This window comes from Spermophilus citellus (assembly GCF_964194105.1).
Source record: "Spermophilus citellus genome assembly, chromosome: 17".
In the NCBI taxonomy this organism is placed as follows: Eukaryota; Metazoa; Chordata; class Mammalia; order Rodentia; family Sciuridae; genus Spermophilus; species Spermophilus citellus.
Genome location: NC_138199.1, coordinates 60,771,352 through 60,793,922, shown reverse-complemented (window position 1 = coordinate 60,793,922; position 22,571 = coordinate 60,771,352). Strand labels below are relative to the sequence as shown.

The window sequence follows — 22,571 nt, the reverse complement described above, 5'->3', positions numbered from 1 at the left end:
TACTCCAGAATTGAATAATGAGGTTGAAACTTCAGCGCAACAGGAGACCCTAGATGAGTCCTCACTGTCCCCTGAGCAGTTGGAACCTCAGCCAAGCCCCCCTCTAGAGGAGGAACAACCTCCAATTGATCAAGAGGTCCCCAGTCAGCTTGAAGAGCTGCCTGAGGAATCTTTATCAAGTCAGCAGGAGAGCTCATCTTTGCCCTCAACGCCCCCCGTGAGTGTTGAACTTCCACCAGTCCAGGAAACACTCCCAACTAAACCTCCAGAATCCACATTTGTCTCGACTATTGCTTCATTCAGTGATTCCATGTCATTTTCACCTCAAGATCTAGAAGTAATGTTCAGAAGTGGGTCTTCAGATTTGCCTAAAACCACAGTTCAACATGTGGCTCTGATAGTTACTGTACCTTCAAAAGCCACTAAAGAAGTTGAGCCAGTTTCCACCCAGCAAGTTACATTTTATCCAACCCAGTCTAATGCCCCTTCCCAGTCTCCAGGATTCCCTGAAAACTTTGGATTTTCTTCAGCCCAACAAGCAACCACAACTCAGATGGAAACTTCAACTCAGGTCCTAAGTCAGAATAAAGCTCAGGATTTAACATCACCCAGTGTTACCTTTCAACCTTTGGACCTGGAACTCACCTCAACTCCAAAACCCACTAAACATTCTACAGCTGAGAAGAAGCCTGTAGCTCTTTCATTGTTCCCTATGGCTATTGGAACGTACCATATATCTCTTCCAACGGTCCCTGTATTTGTTTTTCCAACCATGAAGGAAACTTCAACTTTGCTTCCAACATATCAAGAAGGAATAATTCCAACACAAGAAACTTCAACTCAGCCACAGGTCCTAACTGAGAATCAAGTTCATTTTTCAACAGTACCCAGCTTTACATTTAAACCTGTGGAAGTGGAACTCCCCATAACTCCAGAGCCCAATGTGGTGGTTGAAAATCCTCTACAGCCCCACCATGTAGAAATCCCCATAACTCCAGAGCCCAATGTGGTGGTTGAACATCCTCTACAGCCCCACCACGTGGAAATCCCCATAACTCCAGAGTCCAATGTGGTGGTTGAACAACCTACAGCTCCTCCAAAGCCCCACTATGTGGAAATCACCATAACTCCAGAACCCAATGTGGGGGTTGAAAATCCTACAGCTTTTCCTCTAAAGCCCCACGACGTGGAACTCACCATAACTCCAGAGCCCAATGTGGGGGTTGAACAACCTACAACTTTTCCTCCAAAGCTCCAGGACATGGAACTCACCATAACTCCAGAGCCCAACGTGGGGGTTGAACAACCTACAGCTTTTCCTCCAAAGCTCCACGACGTGGAACTCACCATAACTCCAGAGCCCAGTGTGGGGGTTGAACAACCTACAACTTTACCTCCAAAGCCCCAGGATGTGGAAATCACTATAACTCCAGAGCCCAATGTAGGGGTTGAACATCCTACAGCTCCTCCAAAGCCCCAGGATGTGGAAATCACCATAACTCCACAGCCCAATGTGGGGGTTGAAAATCCTACAGCTTTTCCTCCAAAGCCCCACTACGTGGAACTCCCCATAACTCCAGAGCCCAATGTGGGGGTTGAACACCCTACAGCTCCTCCAAAGCCCCACGACGTGGAAATCACCATAACTCCAGAGCCCAATTTGGTGGTTGAACATCCTACAGCTTTTCCTCCAAAGCCTCACTATGTGGAACTCACCATAACTCCAAAGCCTAATGTGGGCGTTGTACATCCTACAGCTTTTCCTCCAAAGCCCCACGACGTGGAAATCACCATAACTCCAGAGCCCAATGTGGGAGTTGAACATTCTACAGCTTTTCCTCTAAAGCCCCATGAGGTAACACTTCTACGTCCTCACCAGGGGACTACAAATCCTCCTCCAAACCCCCCGGAGACAACATTTCCACATCTAGATCTGGAAACCACAAATCTTCCTCCAGAGCCCCCTGATGTGACATTTCCACGTCCATACCAAGAGACTACAAATCCTCAAATCAACCACCAGGAAACGTCGGTCATGCCTCAATCTTTTGAAGTGGAAATTACCATAACTTCAAAACCCAACATTGATGTTGCGTCTTCTCAAACCTTGCCGGGGAAGCCAATTCAGCTTCCAGAGCCATATAAAGAGATTATAGCGAAACCTCCTGTATATTATGAGATTACACTTCCAACAATAAGTACAGCTCTGGTGTCGGAGTCATCTAGTGTTGGAGTTCAACCTCCAGACGTGACAGTTACCCTGACTGCACTACCCAGTGTGGCAACTGAAAGTTCTACAACTCCTACAACTCTTTCAACAACTGAAACAACTCACAGCAAACAAATATGACTGAATTCACAATTCCACAAGTGGAGCCAGACCAAACCACAACTCATTTCCCCGAAATTTATGCCACAGAAAAGGAAGAAAATGTCACCAAGAACGCTAATATATGTGAGCTCTGTACTTGCCAAGATGAGACACTGTTGTGTGTTGGTCTCGCCCCAATGCAGAAACTCCACCGAGTGCCTGTAATAGAGCCCTACAGCTACAATGGCACCTTCGCAGTCTTGTAAGAATCACCTTTCCTCATTTGTGCTCTGCATTCTGTCTAACCTTTTCCTCAAGGGTCTCCTGGGCCTTTCTCATCTCCCCAACCCACATTGATTGACTTTTTGCTTTTAGTTTTTGCTTGTCAATTCTCCATATCCTCTTTTTCCTTCTTACTATTGTGCCCTTTCTCCAGTCTTTCACTTGTGATCATCCTTTATTTTCTTACCCATTTTTATTTAGCCCTATCATATCATTGCTTAAGCTTTACCATTTTGCTCCATCTGCTTTACAACTCATCTCATTAATGATGATACAACCAAGTGGTTAAGAGTAGATTCTAGAATAAGACTTTGAACCCAGATCTTTCATTTATTAGCGTTGTGACCTTGGGCAAAAAAGCTCTATGTCTCAGTTTCCTTATTTGGAAAATGGGGATTATGATAGTTACCGGTTCATAGGATTTTTGTGAAATTTAGATGAGAGAGTACATGTAATACTCATGTCAGTGCCTATCATATATGAATACTAGCTGTTAATATTATTATTCAGTCCCTCAGTTATGTCCAGAATTCATCTTAGCCTTGGCTTTCATATAACATCCATTTTGTGCCCAACTGAGGGCTAAGTAGTATGGGAGCCACAGAAATATGACATTGTTTACAGAACACAAAAATGATAGGTGGGAAGAAGACTAAAAATTGAGATGATATATAATTAAGTAATAAAAGAGGATGCAGACCACATGTGCTGTAATTCTTCAGAATCTTTCATTACTGAAGTAGGGATGTTGGGAAAGCTGTACAGATAGGCTTAAATGTTACCTGGTGCTTGAAAGTGGCTATAATTTTAAAGAAAAAAACGGGAAGTATATCTACACAAAGGAATGGCTGCAAGAATGACCAGGATTTGGTAGACTAGTGGGCCTACAAAGTATTGGGTTAGAATCAATGAAAGGTAATATGAAAAATCCTAAATATCAACTATAGATGTTTGAAAGCTACACAGTGAGAAATGAAGAGCCACTGAAAGTTTTCAAGCAAGAGATAAAAATAACTAAAACAGGAAGATAATTTTATAATCCATTTTTAGAGTGATCTAGAAGAGAAAGCTTAATTCAATGGGGCCACCTAGAAAACTTTAGCAAAATCTATGAGTAAAGCAAGAAGGAGCTTAATCAGAGTGGTTGTGATAGAGTAGAAAGAAAATCCTGGGAGTGCAAGGGGGAGTGGGGGAAGGAGGTTGGAATGGGAATGGGAAAAACAATAGAATGAATCAGATATAACATTCCTATGTTCATATATGAATACACAAGTAGTGTAACTCCACGTCATGTACAACAACAAGAATGGGAAGTTATACTCCATGTGTGTATGATATGTCAAAATACATTCTACTGCCATAACTAAAAAGGACAAATAAAAGAACAAAAAAATCAAATTCCATCAATTTATTCTGTTTGATAACAAATAAAAATGCCAGGTTTTAAAAGTAAGATATTAAAAATATTTTAGGGTATGACTTTAGTCTGTTAAAAGGAAAAAAAATCCTGGGAGCTTTAGAAGAATAACAAATGCTTTAATGATTGACTAAAAGAGTTAGGGGATGAGGTGTACAGAAAAGAGAAAAATAAAATATGGCTCCACGAGTTTTGTCCTGGATAAAAAATGAGAATGCTGGTGATGTAGCAGGTGGAAAACAACACCAGGAAGGAAAGCCAGTTGGAGAGAAATGAGTTCACTCTTAGCCGTTTCTTAGTGGGGAACATAAAGCCCTCAGAAGGCTTCTGGTTGAGTGGAAATGTCCACTAGGCCTTTGTCCACTAGATGAGCAGGCTTATCCTCCAACCTCAAACGCCAAGAAAAAGTCTAGGTAAAGATGTATAAACAGAAAAGTTATTGCTAAGGGATAAGAACAGAGTTTTTAAAAAAAAGTTGAAGGTATCTGCAGAGTTGAAACTGAACATAATTTAACAGCTTCTTTAAATATGTCATTCATAGATACATTCTCACATTAAAAAAAAAAATCAACAGAAGTATATTGGATCAAAGTGAAAATCTATACCTCTATCCTTTTTCACCCCTTGTCCATGCCCTACCACCCATAAGATGACCCCTGTTACATATTGGTGTGTGTCTTTCTTTCTGCTTTCTCTTCTATGCATAATTTTCCCTGATGAAGTTTAAAAAAGAAAAAAAAACACTGTGATTCATGCTTGTTTTCTATGCAACATGTTCAAGAGATCTTTCCACATCAGCACACAATTAGAATCACATCCGTGATTTCTAATTGTCCTTATCCTCCTAATACCTGGAGATATTTCAACAGAGGGCACTTAGGCAAAGCTTTGGTGTCACTTGCAATGTGTTTCTTAATTCATATTTGTTAATATGGTAAATTCTTGCCCATTTTTCTGTTGAAATTCGACAGATAGGAAGTTAAACTTCTGCTTTATCATTTGTGCCAGTGGCTCATATTATTATCTTATTGTGAAACGGGGAAGCTGATAGTTCTGAAAATTAGAAAGCTGGGTTTTTGTTTTGTTTGTTTTTTCTATATTTGAATGTTCTCCATGAGTTTTCCATGATTGTTTTACTTTTTCTGTTCATTTTTTCCCCTACTTATTCAAAAGTATAAACTGTTTCTTCACAGGAATTTCCAAGGAAACGTTATTTCTTACATTGAAGAAAACATATGGAAATCTTACCGTTGGGCTGAGAAACTGTGAGTATATTCTCTCCAAACATGAATACAAGGGCTGGGGATGTGGCTCAAGCGGTAGCGCGCTCGCCTGGCATGCGTGCGGCCCGGGTTCGATCCTCAGCACCACATACCAACAAAGATGTTGTGTCCGCCGAGAACTAAAAAATAAATATTAAAAAAAAGATATTTAAAAAAAAAAAAAAAACATGAATACAAAAAAAAAAATGCATTGTAAGATCCTTCTTAGTCTAGAATGTTGAGGTCAATTCTGTTAGAAAAAGGTTTTCCCCTCCATAAATCAATTCAGCCTGTATTGAGTGAAATTTGGTAGTTATTTTAAAAATTAAATTTCATGGGGACTGGGTTTGTAACTTAGTAGTAAGTAGAGTAATTGCCTAGCATGAAGTGAGGACCTGGATTCCATCCCCAGGACCACAGCAAAAAAATAAATAAAAATTCAATTTCGTGGACCCTCTTTGAAGTAAGTAAAAAACAATTTAAATTTATTTTCCATTTTGTAAGTAATACATAATTACATTCTTAATGAGTAAATATGAAATAACAGGTAGTGATACCATCCCTGTGCTCTAACCCTCCACCCCTGAGGAAACCACTACTCTGAGTTTGGTATATATACCCTTCTGGATCTTTCCCCATGCATTTGCCTACACATATATTTACATATAGCAAAATAGGTTTGTTGCATGGTTTTATTATCTTTTTTTACATAAATGGTAACATTCATGCAACTTGACTCTTTCACTTCATCATATGTCAGGTTTCTTTTTAGTACACAGAACCTACTCTATTCATTTGAACTCATGCATAATATTCCATAGTATGAACATATCATGATTTATTTAAAAATAATTCCCTTACTGATGTATGTTTAGAGTGTATATGGTTTTCCTGTTCACATGCTTAATGTCAATAAACATACTTCTTTGTGAACATGGGCATATAATTCTATAGAATAGAAATGAGATTTTGGGGGGTGAAGACTATTGTAGATATGAAATTTTAGCTACCCGAAAAAAGGCTATGCCACCTTATACTCCTGGCAAGAGAATATGACAACATTCATTTTCTCATACTTTTTTACCACTGGATATTCTCCAACTTTGTGCTGAATTTTGGTCCAGAAATAACCTTTTCATCTTTCAGAATTCTCAGTGAAAATTCCCTGACTGAATTACACAAAGATTCCTTTGAAGGCCTGCTATCCCTCCAGTATTTGTAAGTTAGTTAATCATATTTATCTGTGAGTTATGGGTTATCTAATGAATAAGGGGTTCATATTAGATAATCTGTAAAATCTCTTCCAGCAATTAAATTCTGTGATTGTGTAAGTGAGTATAGATTTTAACCCATCTCCAGCATTAAATACCTCCTAAGCATTTTTAGTTTTAAAAATTATATAGACAAGATACGGATGGGAAAAAAAACTCCACTTACAGTGGAAAAGTGGTAATAAGATCAGAGCAATTACTAACACTCATATGAACCTTGTTTTATAAGTGTTTCATGTATTTATATCTAGTTTACAGCCCATGGATCAAAACCAATCCAGTCAATTTTTATACAGCTCATTAACTAAGAATTATTTTTACATTTTTAAAATGCTGTAAAATAAATAGGAAAGAATATGTAGCAGAGATCGTATGTGGCCTGCAAAATCTAAAATATTTACTATCTGGCCTTTGCAAATAAGGTTTTAAAAAGTTGGATTAGTAGAACAGCGGGAATTAAAGTTAACCTCAGTTTGGTGCCTACAGGAGAGAAAAAAAAATAGGCCACCTATATTCATTTGAATGCCATTAATTAGAATGTTTTAACAATTAAACTGAATTAAATTAATGCTTAAAGACTAAATAACTAGCCAGCATGATGGCCAGCATGATGGCATACACCTGTAATCCCAGTGGCTCAGGAGGATGAGACAGGAGGATTGCAAGTTCAAAGCCAATGTCATCAAGGGCAAGGTGCTAAGCAACTCAGTGAGACCTTGTCTCTAAATAAAATACAAAATAGGGCTGGGGGTGTGGCTTAGTGGTTGAGTGCCCCTGAGTTCAATCCCTGGAACAACAAAAAAAGACTAAATAACTAAGTAAGTAAATTACATAATAATATTTTCAAGACTACTAAGCTACTGAAGAACATACCAGTATTAAGGATTTCAATGCAGGAATTGACATACCTTCATTAAAAATAGATATTTGCCAAACACAGAAGTATAAAGAAGGTCAAGTGTCATATGTTTTCTCTCATGTGGGGACACTAGAGAGGAAAAAAGAAAAGAAAGATGGGGGTGAGGCTCATGAAAATCAAAAGGAGATCAGTAGAAAAAAGGAAAGGAACCAAGGGGTGAGAAGAAGGGAGAGAAGGGGGAAGTGCTGGGGAATGATATTGGCCAAAGTTTATTGTTACATTGTGTGCATGTATGAATATGTAGCAACAAATCCCAGCATTATGTACAACTATAATACACCAATAAAAAATGTGAAAAAGTTGGGCATGGTGGTACATGCCTGTAATTCCAGCAGTTCAGGAGCCCGAGGCAGGAGGATTGCAAGTTCAAGGCCAGCCTCAGCAATTTAGCAAGGCTCTAATCAACTTAGTGAGACCCAATCTCAAAATAAAAAATTAAAAGGGCTGGGGATATGGCTCAGTTTTAAAGTGTCCCTGGGTTCAATCTCAGTATCCCCCTCCAGAAAATAGATATTTGAAATGATGGTTAAATGGTGTAGCTTGAAACGTTTACACTAAGTAAGCAGATCAGAAATGCCTATAACTTTTCATTATTCACAAAATTAAAATCTCTCTATTATTATTGTCAAGGAGGGAACACTTACATAGTATTTTTATCTGGTTAAAGATAATTTAGGTTCTTTGCTGTGATAGCTTCATTTTTATCCTTTGTCTGTGGTATCTAGATATGTGTGGGTCATTAACCCTATTAAGCTAACTAATGATGTTTTTAGTATATATATTCTTTTTTCAGATGTAGAAGGCTTAAAAGAAGTGAGTATAAAGAGCTTCACATGATACTAAAAGTAGTCCTTTGAATTATCAAACCTCCTAGGCCCTCAGGGACAATTGCTTTTGTATTGGTGGTTTTAGTCACTTTTGCCTCAAACAAACGTGGTTTGGAGAAAACAAATGAGATAACTGCTTAATGGAGTAGACTTTTCATTATTTCTACTATGTAAGACTTTGTTAGCTGATTACTTCATGTTAGCATATATATTTGCATTTATTTAAAAAAAAACACTAACCAATAAAAAAGAGCTCAAAAGAATATGCCAAACACTGTTCCCTAGTATTGGAAGGACAAAGATGAGTAAGACAGGTTCCTCTTCTTTAGGAACTTAGGGGCTCACAGAGGAGACAAGGCTAAGCTCAAACCATAATGCAGCAAGTACCCAGTGGATGACAAAGTGCTAAAGAGGTGCAGCAGAAGGGCCAGCTGTGAAGTCACAAACTGCATTCTTTTTTAACTAGTCATTTTTGTCCCCCTCCTCACTCCCTAGATATTCATTTATTTTATAAATATTTTAGTTTCTCAAATACTTGTGTCAGTTTTAAACCTGGAGGGCAACACAGATGAGCAAGACCCAGTGCAGGCTTTCAAAGAGTTTGTATCAGAAGAAATGGGATACAAAAACAATTGAATTGAAAACAAATGGATATGGGCACTAAGAGGTATAAATTGTGTCTACAGCACAAAAGAGGAGAAAAGATTTCCAATTGGTTTAAGGAAAATGTTCCTACGGCAGTGCTGTTTCAACAGGACCTCGAAGGGCCTCACTCTGGGAATCATCAGATAGGCATCTTAGGGAAAATATACAAAGCTTACAAAGGGAGAGTGGGAGAAAGGCAAAACACAGAAATGTGTTTGAGGAGTGCCATGGGCACCTATAGGGCACAAGAGGGAGAATGGAACCCAACCTTCTAGGACTTTGAGTGCCAAGCAAAGGAGCCGTGGTGGGGAACCATCTGCAGTGCTCTAAAACAACCTTGAGTCTCAGATTCACCTGGAGGACTTTGTAGAACTTGGTTCTGGATACCACCCTCATAGTTACTGATTCAGTCATTCTGGAGTAGGGCTGAGAATTTTGCATTCTTCAAAAGTTCCCAGGTAATACTGGTCTTTAAGAACCAATTCTAGACAGCCTAACTGGTGACTGAGTTCGGGATTGATTAGAAAGGGAGAGCCTAGAGTTGGAGACACCAGTCATGACAGTTCTACCCATCCAGGTGAAAAGTGAGGAACAAGCTGAAATCTGTGGAAGTAAGAGAGTCAACTCTAATCAGAATGGGTGTTTTCAAATAAAAATCCAGTTCCATGTTGTTTTTCATTGTCCCATCACTACACAGCCGAAGCAGGTACTTCATGGAGTATTAAGGTAATATGAAACCAAAATGAGTTTCCATTAGTATGATAGAAAGTACAACTCTGAATTAGTTCAAAGACATGTATTAATTAGAGGAGTAACTGTCTTTCAAATGATTTGAAAGGTATCTTTTTCTTCTAGTATTAAAACTGGGTTAGAAAAATAGAATAAAGGACTAGGGGTATAGCTCAGTGTTAAAGTGCTTGCTTAGCACGCACAAGGCCCTGGGTTCAATCCCCTGTACCACACACACACACACACACACACACACACACGTGTGAAAGAAAAACCAAATTAAGCCAGGAACATGAGAATATTCCCTTTAATTTTAAAAATTACATGCAGAAATTAATACTTGTAGCTCATAATCTTGAACTTGATAAAACTGTAAAAGGTCACATAATAATTATCCTACTGTCAGGAAAGACTATATCAAAACCTGTCAAGATATAAAGTTGTATATTTTACTTATGAAAGTGAGACTCAAGAGAAAAGTGGGCAGGGTTAAAAACTCTAAAAAATTAAAATATAAGTCCAAAGGTTTAGAATTTAAACAAAAACTAGGTATTCAATATTATCAATTCTGGATTCTATTTATTCATACTAATTAGATAGCTAATATCTAATCAAGGCAATATTTTCCTTTTACTTTTCCTAGAGATTTATCCTGCAATAAAATACAATCTATCGAAAGACGTACATTTGAACCACTACCTTTTTTGCAATTTATGTAAGTTACAACTTGATGATATTTGAAATTTTATAAACCCCCTTGCTACTCATTTGAAATTATGATTAAAATTTATTAGTAAAAAGTTACTAAAGTTATATAGAAAATCTTTTTAGTATCTAGCAAAGATAAGTATGAGAATTATTATACATGGATTGAAATGAGTCATTACAGAGCAGTGGTTCAATTAGTGTGATTTTATACCCAGGTGACATTTTGGCATCTAGTGGCCAGACACCAGGGATGCTGCTAAACATCTACAATATACAGGACAAAACTCCACAACAAGAATTTTCCAGCCCAAAATGTCAATAGCATTGAAGTTGTGAAGCCCTGTTTTAGAGAAGTAAAATATCACAAGTAGTTTTTGAGCATTCACTGTTTTATAGCTAAGCCTCTGCATGTATAAACGCAGAAATATAAGTCATAAGTCAGGATCTTCCACAGCAAGATTTCTTTAGTGTGTGGAAAAAGTATTGAGGTTACATTTCATCATATATAAGTTAGAATCACTGCCAAATGATAAATGTTCTGAAAGAATATCTTTTTTCTTCTCCTTCTTCTTTGGCTTTCTTTTTTGTAGAAACCTTGGTTGCAATTTACTCACAGAACTGGGCTTTGGAACATTTCAGGCATGGCATGGACTGCAGTTTTTACACAAGTTGTAAGTGAAATAGAAGATACACGCATGTACAAAAAAAAAAAACCCAAAACTATGTGTTAAAAACGTTATACAGTTATTGGTTAGCTTGATGTAAGCCCTGTCTTATTCTGAGAAGTATGTCTTAAGATCCATTCATTCTTTTCAAATGAGGAAACTAAGGTACAGAGAAGCCAAGAGACTTGTAATTTATATAGGACATGCTCTGCTTTCCCTAGCACTGATCTCTGGCATAGATAATAGAAAGCATCATGCAAGCAACACCCAAATTAGCATTGCCATGGTAGTCTCAGTGATGATGCTCTGACATGTGAATTGTCCTTGAATTTCATTTTTGAGTTTAACTCTGATTCAATCTCACATTTAGAGTCCCTAACTGCTTAAATATATGCAACAGGGCTACAAAGAATGAAGTTTAGCATAAAGCCCTCCAGGGAGCACAGATGCAGGTGCTTTCTCAATGGAAAGCAGAAACGAATTGGCTCAGGGGACCTCTCTCCCCAATCACCCAGAGCATTATTTTTCTAAAAATACCTGCCTCTGAAGTCATGAATTGTATGTAGGCAGCAAGAGGTGTGAGAAAGATGATGTTTATGATATAGTGTAAAAAACATTTGTAAAGAAAATACATTGCTCTGACCTAATTACATATACTTTCTTTCCTGACTACCCTCAACAAGAAGTATGGGTTTTATTTCCTTTCAGCTCAAAAGGAAATTTTGTTTTTACTTATTTATTTGATTTGTTTTGTTTTTCGGTGCTGGGGATGGAACCCAGGGCCTTGGGCATTCTAGCCAAGCACTCTGGCACTGAGCAACATATACCCCTAACCCCTGAAAGGGATTTAAGACTCAAGGTGAAAGTTCTCCCCTCAACTCAATTTTGGAAAAAATTGTTCACCTGTCTCATGGATCAGGAATCCAGGTTCACATGGTTCATTTTGGGTTCCATGAAGGGATGGTTATGGTATGCCTGGAGCTGGATTAACTTTTCCTTCAGATGCTCATTTATTGCAGCCTTCTCCTCCCCCTCATCAATTTGCTGAAGCCTAACTTGGGGAAAGAATATGGAGAGTCTACTTTTCAAACAAAGCAGGGATGGGTGGTGGGTCACAAAGACTCATAATGGAGGAGGCACCAACTTATCTCTAGTTTCTGTGTTCATCTGAACAGAAAAAGGCATTTGCTTCATGATGAGAACTCAGAGCCAACTGGCAATGGACATTAACACTCATATCATGCAATGCGAATGGAGCTCTGCCTCTCAGACCAATTCATAGTTGCTTTCATAGATTGGCACATTGAGCCAGACAAGGTGCACAGCTGTGGTCCCAGCCATTTGGGAGGCTAAGACAGGAGTTCAAGGCCAATCTGGGCAACATAGTAAGACCTGTCTCTTAAAAAAGAAGAAAAGAGCTGGGCACAGTGACACACGCCTATAATCCCAGCAGCTAGGAGGCTGAGGCAGGTGGATTATGCATTTAAAGCCAGCCTCAGCAAGTTAGCAAAATCCCTAAGTAACTCAGTGAGACCTTGTCTCTAAATAAAATACAAAAAAGAGCTGGGGGGTGTGGCTCAGTGGTTAAGTGCCCCTGAGTTCAATCCCCAGTACCAAAAAGAGAGGGAAAAAAAAAAAAAAAGATTGGCACAACAGTCACGATCCACCAAGTGTGTATTGGGAGCTGAGCACTTTTGTTTTGGGTAAAATTTTTCTAATAGATAAAGCCATTTTGCTTCAGGAAACACTTGCCATAGTGAGAGATAAGCCTCTTAAATTTCTTTCCAAAGGCAACTTGCCAAGGGAAGATGCCGGTAATTTTATGATCAATATGAATGTACTGGGGTGTTTATAAGTTAAAATACCAATTTTCCCTGAACTATAAAAGTTTGTTCAGAGGTCTCAGCTGATGTAGATATATCATGAATTGAATGGAACCTAAGCTCTGGGTCTCCTCCCTTGCACAGGTCTCTTCTAAGGTTCTGATTGGGGCCCTCAGAATTTCTTTTTCTTTTTCTTTTTCCTTTCCTTTTTTTTTTTGTTGGTACTGGGGATTGAACTCAGGGGCCCTCAACTACTGAGCCACATCCCCACCCCTATTTTGTATTTTATTTAGAGACAGGGTCTCACTGAGTTGTGTAGTGCCTCTCCATTGCCAAGGCTGGCTTTGAACCTGCGATCTTCCTCCTTCAGCCTCTCAAGCCACTGAGATTACAGGAGTGTGACACCACACCCGGCCCTCCCAATTTCTATATACATAAATTTTGCATGTTTTTATCAGAGGTCATTTCCCAAATTAGATAAGTTTCAGGCCCCACAAAGTCTGGATTCACCTCTGGGTTCCATGTAATACAACCTGGTAAATCTCTCGAATAAGGACTTTCTATTATTGACAAACACTGATGCAACAACTTAGCAGTATGTTAGACTATTTTGAACCTGAAAAAAGATGTGCCAAGAGCTTATTAGTAAAGTACCACTGTTTAAATGGTAGTAATAATCATATCTCTTCCAGATGAAATCAAAGCTAAGGTTAAAGTAACATCTGTCTTCTGTCTTAAACCCCCCCCCCTTTTTTTTCTTTATATGGGCTTTGGGGTCAGAAATGAGTTCAAATTCCAGCTTTGCTTCTTACTAGTTTGGTGGCCCTAGGACAAGTTATATAACCTCTCTGTGCCTCAGTTTCTTCATTTGTAAAATGGGGTAATGATAACATTTACCACATAAGCTTATTATGAGGATTAAATATGAAATGCTGATCATAGATGCCTGGCAGCCTAATAGATGTTAGCTGCAATAATTATTCTTAAAAACTATAAGTAAATAGCAGAAAGATCAGTAGAGTAGAAGGGAGAGAACAGGGGGAAGGAGAAGAGGGGGAACAGAGAGTACTAGGGACCGAATTAGAGCAAATTACATTACATGCTTTTATAATTATGTTAAAATGAATCCTAAAATGTTATGAATAATTATAAAGAAACAACTAAAAAAATGTTCTAGCCAGGTTTAGTAAGACATTCCTATAAACTCCAGTAGCTCAGGAGTCTGAGGCAAGAGGATCACAAGTTCAAAGCCAGCCTTAGCAACTTAGTGAGGCTGTATCTCAAAACATAAAAAGGGCTAGAGATATGGCTCAGTGGTTAAGTTCCCCTGGGTACTATTTCTGGTGACCCCCCAAAAAAGTGTTCTGTAGGAATACACTAATGATTCTTGAGTAGAGTTAAGCTAAAGTCAGATTTTCTTTTTCTTTTTTCCTATTTCTTTTGTCTTTTTGTTTTCTGTTTGCTTGCTTTAATGAATTGAAGAAATATCTTTCAGTATTTTAAAGTAAACATTTGCATAAAAAATAAATTTACACTGGGAGGCTGAGGCAAGAGGATTGCAAGTTTGAGGCAAGCTTCAGCAGTTTCAAGGCCAGCCTGGGCAACTTATCAAGACCCTGTCTCAAAATAAAAAATAAGAAGAGCTGGGTATATAGCTCACTAGTAGAGTACCCCTAGTTCAATCCTGCATACAAAAAAAAAAGTTTATTTCTGGTGTTGTGGCACATTCCTATAGTCCCAGCTACTCCAGAGGCTATGGCAGGAGAATCACTTGAGCCCAGGAGTTCAAGGCCACCCTGAGCAACATAGTGAGATCCCATCTCAAAAAGAGAGAATTTATTCATTTTATTTACATGTAAACATAATGTTATTTATTTATTCAACAAACATTTATTAATACCTAGAAAATTTGCGGCACTATACCCGGCACAGGAATGACAATGATAGTAACATGAGATCCCTGCCCTCTCCCTGCCAGGAGACTGACAAGTCAGCAGGTGATTACATGCTATGGGAAAAGGCTCTGAAGTGACAGAAAAATACCAGTGACAGTAGGTGCTGGGAGCATGACTTCTACCAGTTCCATTGCTTAAAACTTTATCCTCTTTCCTTTGACTTCCAAGCCAAGGAATTGGTTCTATATTTTTTCTTAACTAAGTGAATTAGACCATGAAATGTTTTAAATTTCTAAAAATGAAAGACAAACACCTTGAACTATGGAAGGCACTAAAAATACTGTTTCCTATAGGGCAAGGGCTTCCCACTAGTATAGTTACTTCTAGGGTTTGTTTTTTTTTTTTTTAAAGATATACTCTTTTTTTTTTTTAGAGAGTGAGAGAGAGAGAGAGAGAGAGAGAGAGAGAGAGAGAGAGAGAGAGAGAATTTTTAATATTTATTTTTTAGTTCTCGGCGGACACAACATCTCTGCTGGTATGTGGTGCTGAGGATCGAACCCAGGCCGCACGCATGCCAAGCGAGCGCGCTACCTCTTGAGCCACATCCCCAGCCCTACTTCTAGGGTTTTTGACCTGAAAATTCTTTGCCATATTTTTTCTTTGTGTTCACTTTTTTCCCCTCCTTTTTTCTTTTTCTTTCTCTTTTCCACTTTATCTTCTAGAGAGCTGGATAATTCCCAAATAAAAAAGTGCCTTATAAAATTCTAAGGGTGATTTATATATAAAGACAAAATATTTTTTAAACATATAAGTTCTTTATAAAAAAGTAGTCTCGGGCTGGGGATGTGGCTCAAGCGGTAGCGCGCTCGCCTGGCATGCGTGCGGGTTCGATCCTCAGCACCACATACCAACAAAGATGTTGTGTCCGCCGAGAACTAAAAAACAAATATTAAAAATTCTCTCTCTCTTTCTCTCTCTCCTCTCTCACTCTCCCTTTAAAAAAAAAAAAAAGTAGTCTCATGCATGTTGAAAATATAATTTTAATTCCATTGCATGTTTCAGAATTCTCAGTCGTAATCCTCTGACAACTGTTGAAGATTCATATCTTTTTAAATTGCCAGCATTAAAATATCTGTAAGTATTACAACAATTTTAAACTCAAGATATGATTTCTGCTCTTCTTGTTTACTTCATCAAAGGGTTAAGTATTTTGTATTAATACTAGAAAGTCATAATTTTAATTTTAATTAGTTACTGGAGAAAAATGTTATGGTAAAGAAGAGTTAAGGAAGGATATATCATGGGGCAAGACAGCCATCAGAAGAAGGCAGCCATATTAAAGAACACTTACAGATATGGAACATGTAAACACATGTAAGAATATATTATTTATCCCAGAAAGCAAAGAGGAATACATGTATATTATTTTTAAAAAAGAAAAAAAGAGGGGCTTGGGTTAAAGCTCAGTGGTAGAGCGCTTGCCTTGCATGCGTGAGGCACTGGGTTCAATCCTCGACACAACATAAAAATATATAAATTAAGATATTGTGTCCATCTATATCTAAAAAAAAAAGAAAGAAATGATGCAATATGAAAATAAGAAGTAAGATGATGATTTAAAAAAGATGTAAGTTCTATTTTTCAATGCCAAGATCATTATTTGATGGTGCAAATAGTAAACTTACGTATCTTCAATAAGAGCTTTATGGAATTATCTTCTATGCGAAATAAACTCTTAAGGCAGCTTGTTTTATGAGAAGCCAAAATAGAAGTTATCACATGTCCTTGAAATATTTTTTCAAGTATAGAATATTTATTGGGGTTCATCATGAATATCTTGGCTTTCTCTTTCAGAGACATGGGAACAACTCAAGTATCGCTTTCGACAATTGAGAATATCCTCCTGATGACTCTTGAATTGGAAAAACTGTAAGTTATTTTTTTTCTTAGATTTATTTTACTTGATTTTTTTAGGTCTCTTTTCATATCTTGAATTTAAAATTATTTTAATACATTATTTTCTTAACTTTATTGAGGTATAATTTTCATGTAATAAAATTCACACTGTAAGCGTACAGTTTGATGTATAGTGATGTAGTTACCACCACCTGATGATATAGAACATTTGTCATCCCCAAAATAGCCCCTTACATTGCTTTGCATTCATCCACTCCTCCTACACCAGCCCCTACAAACCACCAAATCTTTTATCTTTCCCTATAGTTTAAAATTTTCCAGAATGTCTTATAAATAAAATCATCTAGTAGTAGATTTTTAGCTTCTTTCACTTAGCATAATTCTTAGCATATCTACTATCAGAATAGAAGAGTTGCAGTTTCTCCATGTCTTCATCTAATCCTTGTTTCAAGTTATTCCTTGTTTCAAGGAATAATATTTTTTTAGCCTTTCTACTAGTAGGAATGTAGTGGTATCTCATTGTGGTTTTAATTTGCATTTCTTTAATAGCTGATGATATTTAATATCTATTTTTATGCACGTTTCTTCTCTTTATGCTTTTACATGTTCAAAGTGTCCAGATTTGGCCAATGTGATCTCTATTGTTGTTTAGCCACACAATGTGAGTTAAACTAAGCTATTGTTTATGCCCAGAATAATGTCTACCATTTACCACTCTCAAACGGAATTGAGATATGGACTCTAGTAGTTGGAGACTTATTCAGATCCTTCTTAGAATTCTATCTTTCTGTGCACTCCTAACCCAGAGCAAGATTTTAAGTTGAAAGGAGATGTTTTTACTGTCACCCAATTCTAATTTCTTTTTTATTTAGGCCTTCCATACCCACTGCCATGCTTTCCTTTCTGGTGGGCATCTCCCTCCTCCTTCCTATATATTTACAGTATTCAAGAGCCACATGCCAGGCACCATGGCACATGCCTATAATCCTGTCTGCTCAGGAGGCTGAGGCAAGAGGATCATGAGTTCAAAGCCAGCCTCAGCAACTTAGCAAGGCCCTAAGCAATTTAGTAAGACCCTGTCTCAAAAAATAAAAATTGCTGAGAACATGGCTCAGTGGTTAAGCACTTTTGGATCCAATCCCTGGTACAAAAATAATAATTAAAAAAGCAGTTTACCATTGGTTTCTATCCAACTTGTCCAGGCTATATGTATCAAGAACTCCTTTCTACACTGTCCTGTGGTAGCCTTGGACTGTTCTTCTACTACTCAAGTAACTCCTTTTCCATTAACTTAATCCTCTGTGTTTCTATTTATAGGATCTTACCTAGCCATTTGGCCTGCTGCCTCTGCCAGTTTAAAAATAATATTGAAGTTGTCTGCAAGACAGTGAAGCTGCGATGTGACAGTGCATGTCGGACAAACAATACACGTTGCCGTGAGTCTGAATTGCCTGATGAGAAATGTCTTAACTTTTGTTTTGTTATTCAACTTTTAACTGGTGATCATAGATTTTTCAAACTAATGATGAAACTGCTTTATTTTTATTTATTTATCTAGAATTCAACTCCCTAAATTTCTGGATTGCTCTCTTGCTCAAAGTGAGGTTTTCAGCTATAATTTAATAATATAGCTATTCCATATGCCTAAGGATGAAGAGAAAGGAATAGAAGGGAGAAGGAATAATATTAATGGCCACACATGGTGTCCTGTGCTTTCTGCTTGGTACTTTGTCTTCCAGTGATAACTTATTCATATAGTACAATGCAGTTAGTAAGCTATTTTTTTATACACTAGGTCTCAAGTGTCCTCTGCCTTATAGTGCAGGCATCAATCTATTTTGATCTGTTTGTGCAACTTTATAAAAGAGAATAAATATTTTATTTGAAGCCTAGGAGTTTCTGATTCTATAATAAGAAATTGCACCTAGACCATCCAACTCTGAACTTCTCTTAATCTCAAACTTTTCTATCCTCAGGTAATTCATGTGCTTTCAAATGTTTTTGTGTGTATTAGGTTTATTAGCACTAATTTCATGACTTTCAAAATGTGGTTGCTTTCATATCCAAATAGCTCAAAAATAGGTCTCTACCAGTGATCTTGGGCAAATTATAACTAATAGCACTTTGCTACTTATTACATACATATAACTTATTTTTCAAAATGATTTTTCACCAGTTACATTATTTCCTTTTCCCCCAGAGGTGAGCAGAACAAGTATTTTTCATCTCCATTTACAGATAAGGAAAACAAGATGGGAGGTGTCAAGTGCTATAGCCTTGAACCCAGGTCTTCTGTACCCAATTCTAACCCACATTCCTCTTTTGTCTCCAACCTTACCTCCTCTTTGACTCTCACCACACAAAAAATACTTTTAGTTCTCCTGGGAAAGAAACCAGCTATTGCTGGGTATGGTGGACTGCAATCCCAGTGGCTTGGGAGGCTGAGGCAGGAGGATTGTAAGTTCAAAGCCAGCCTCAGTAACTTAGTGAGGCCCTAAGCAATTTTGTGAGACCATGTCTCAAAATAAGAAAATAAAAAAGACCTGGGGGTGTGGCTCAATGGTTAAGTGCCCCTGGGTTCAAATCCCAGGTACCAAAAAAAAGGAAAAAAGAAAAATCCAGCTACACAATGGTACACTTGACCTCATGTAGTTAGAAGCTTTGGATGATTCCCAGAGCTAAAATTGCTAGTTTTCACATCTAATATGAAAACAGGGAAGGCTTCTGACAAAAATAGCTTTTCCATTACTGTACTTCAGAACCTCAAGTATTGTTTATCCAGAAAATGCTGTTATTCTGTAGATTTATTGCACATTCAGCATAGGCATAGAACCAGGCAAACTTAAAAATCTTTTAACTCACATCCCAGATCCCTGCCTTAATTTAGGGAAAGAACCAGTATGGATATGGTGGGGGTTTTTTTGTTGTTGTTGTTGTTGTTTTGTTTTCTGTGTAGAGGCATCTGTTATGGAGCCTAAGATGTATGGGGAACTGGGGCCAGGTGAAGGAACTGGGTGAGTAGGTGGAAAGGACATGTTCAGATGAGGGAGGATGTGTTAACAGAAAGAGCGGAGCCTGTGCTTTAGCATCTTGGTTCTTATTCTCCTTGGAAGAATGTCCTTTGTCATGATCATCTGTGATGGTGGCAGGAACATGACACACTGAAGAGGTGGATAGAGGAAGCCTTGTGCCCCCTCTGTATCTGAGCGGGGACAGCATGGGGTATGTAAATGTAAGGAGACACAGCTGATCTGTAGAGAATCTCTCAGAGCCCATGAATATTTCTCTTCTAGTATTGGGCTTTTATTGAGTATTGGGCAATTGGCTGTCCTAAACAGAGTTCTTATATACAGTGTGGAATATTCTGAGTTAAGTAGCACTTTGTCAAAAAAGATGTCTTTTTTTTCTTTGTGTTGTTGCCATTTCATAGGTTTAATTATGAAATTATTTTTCTTTCTTCCAAATGACACTTAAATGTTTGGCTGGAATGTATGGCTGTGGACTGACAAAAAGCTGTCCATCAGTCTTCTGTTATCAAAAGTAGTCTCTTCTTTTTGACAGTTCAAGATGCATCTGTAGGGAATGCAGAAGGATCATTCATGAAGGTGTTACAGGCCCGGAAGAAGAACACTAGCACTGAGCTTTCTATTGAGCCTGAAAAGCCAGCTTCAGATAAAAATGGTGTCACCTTTTCGGGATTCTTAAATGAACAGCTAGACTTCAATGATGAAAGTGATGTTATAAGTGCATTAAATTACATATTGCCATATTTCTCAGAGGGAAATCTAGAAGATGTAGAGTCAACATTATTCCCATTCATTAAACTGCTTTTTTCAAACGTACAAGATGGAGGTAATGCCATGGAATATTTGAAGAACAATACAAATAACTCCTCTCTTTCAACTGCATCCAACAATTCAACTTATAAAAACAAATTAAAGAAGTTTTATTTTCTGGAAAATTTGTTAGATGCAGAAATTCAGGAAAAAATTGATGAGGTAAAAAAAAAGAAAAAACTGCCATGCTTATGCAATCTAGGCTTTTAGGTCCCAAATTTAAACGCCAAATCTTTCGAAAGAAATTGGAAACTGCCCAACCACAGGAAAACAGCCTAGCAGAGATTGGGAGTGTAGAGAAAAGGCTGCAGAGAGTGAACAGAGTCATCAAGGGGCCGAAGGGCATACGGAAAAGACACTTCAATGAAATGAGAAAACAGAGTATGGGAAGGAAACAGAGTGCAAATCTGTTGGGCAAATCTCCCACCTCCAGCATTTCAAAATTACAGCCTGAGATCAGAGACAAAACAAAAGACTTAACCGACACCCTTTTTGTTTTAGAAGATGCAAATGCTCGAGTTAAAAGCATGAAGGCTGATAAACCAGTCACGTGTTCCAAAAAAACTCACAGCTTTCATAAAACTTACCCTCTTGCAGCCCACAGAATACCCAAGGCCAAAGTGAGTCGAAAGTTCAGAAAGGATAATTTGCACAATAGACTGATGCTTGCAAAGAGGCCCCCATTCTCTGCAATAAGGAGCCTCATAAATTCCCCCCCACGAGGGGCCTTTTCATCTTTAGGAGACCTGAATTCTCAGGAGAATCCTTTCTCAGGACTACCTGCTCTTTCAGAACCTATAGAAAGTGTTCCTGCAGAAAACAATACTGCAAAAATTCCTTCTGAAAGAAGTATTTTTGAAGCAAACATTACTGTGTTGGATGAACCCACCTCTGAAAATGCAACCTATGAAAACGCTGCTGCAGAGGCTGTAGATTCTGCTGTGACTCCTTTCAACATAATGCCAACTGTTCAACAAACCAATGAGACACAATGGGAATACCTCAACGCGAACACTGACTCACAACCCAAGCCTGAAGACTTATCCTACCCATTGACGGCATCCCCAGGTGATCAGTTTGAGATTCAGCTAAACCAGCAACTTCGGTCCCTCATCCCCAACAATGACGTGAGAAGGCTCATTTCTCATGTTATTCGGACTTTGAAATTGGACTGCTCTGAGCCCTATGTGCAACTGGCCTGTGCCAAGCTCATCTCCAGAACAGGCCTCCTGATGAAGCTTCTCAGTGAGCAGCAAGAAATCAAGGTGTCCAAGGCTGAATGGGATACGGACCAGTGGAAAACTGAGAACTATATCAATGAGAGCACAGAAGCCCAGGGTGATAACAAAGAGCATGAGGAGACAAGTGAGGTGAGGGCAACTATTGAACAAGAAGCCCAGACTTTTTCATCATTTAGGTTATACAATTGAAGCATTCAAGCAGGAAGACCAGGGGCTTCTAGTCCACATCTTGTCTTGGCCACATAACTTTCCCCAAGACAGTGATCCCCATTTTGTTCCATTAGAGAATAAAGTGGACTTAACACACAAGATAAACAAATAATAGGGAAAAAATGTGTGATAATAAGATGTAACATATTAAATTTGGTGTGTTCTTTAAGAAACTGCAAGCTATTCACCTGGAAGAATGGAAATTTTGAATAGTTAACTTTCATCCTTTCCAGTCTCTTTTTTACTTAATAAAAATTATTCTTTTTCTTTCTTTTAGCTTACAAAAGGAGTCCCGGGATATGGTTATAACAACAAACTCATCTTGGCAATATCTGTGACTGTAGTGGTGACGATTTTGATTATAATTTTCTGATTGAGGTAAGGACAACAATCAATTCAGGTTCCAGAATACATCTTATCATTGTAATAGATTTAGAACGTATACCCTGAAAACCAAAGCTCCTTCCCCACCTACTACTTGACATTTCTCTTCAGTCACTAACACTGAGTTATGCTTTGTTCTTTTATTGAAAAATATATTCTAGGGATTTTTATTTGTTTTACTTTTTGGTACCAGGGATTGAACCCAAGGGTGTTTGAACATTGAGCCACA

General features: G+C 38.0%; 1 protein-coding gene and 1 long non-coding RNA gene across 2 annotated transcripts in view; one reads left to right on the top strand and one right to left on the bottom strand.

Moving 5' to 3' along the window:
• Window positions 1-22,571, bottom strand: part of LOC308636788 — a 682,020-nt gene that overhangs the window by 199,346 nt on the left and 460,103 nt on the right. The gene's annotated exons all lie outside the window — the stretch shown is intronic.
• Window positions 2,509-22,331, top strand: LOC308635498 (leucine-rich repeat-containing protein 37A3-like; the record flags this gene model as incomplete). Its single annotated transcript, XM_081269931.1, has 11 exons — window positions 2,509-2,573; window positions 5,144-5,275; window positions 6,419-6,490; window positions 10,307-10,378; window positions 10,962-11,042; window positions 15,817-15,888; window positions 16,609-16,683; window positions 17,989-18,107; window positions 20,233-20,709; window positions 21,009-21,877; window positions 22,236-22,331. The coding sequence occupies 11 exons, from the start codon at window positions 2,509-2,511 to the stop codon at window positions 22,329-22,331; spliced, it is 2,130 nt and encodes a 709-aa protein (XP_081126057.1).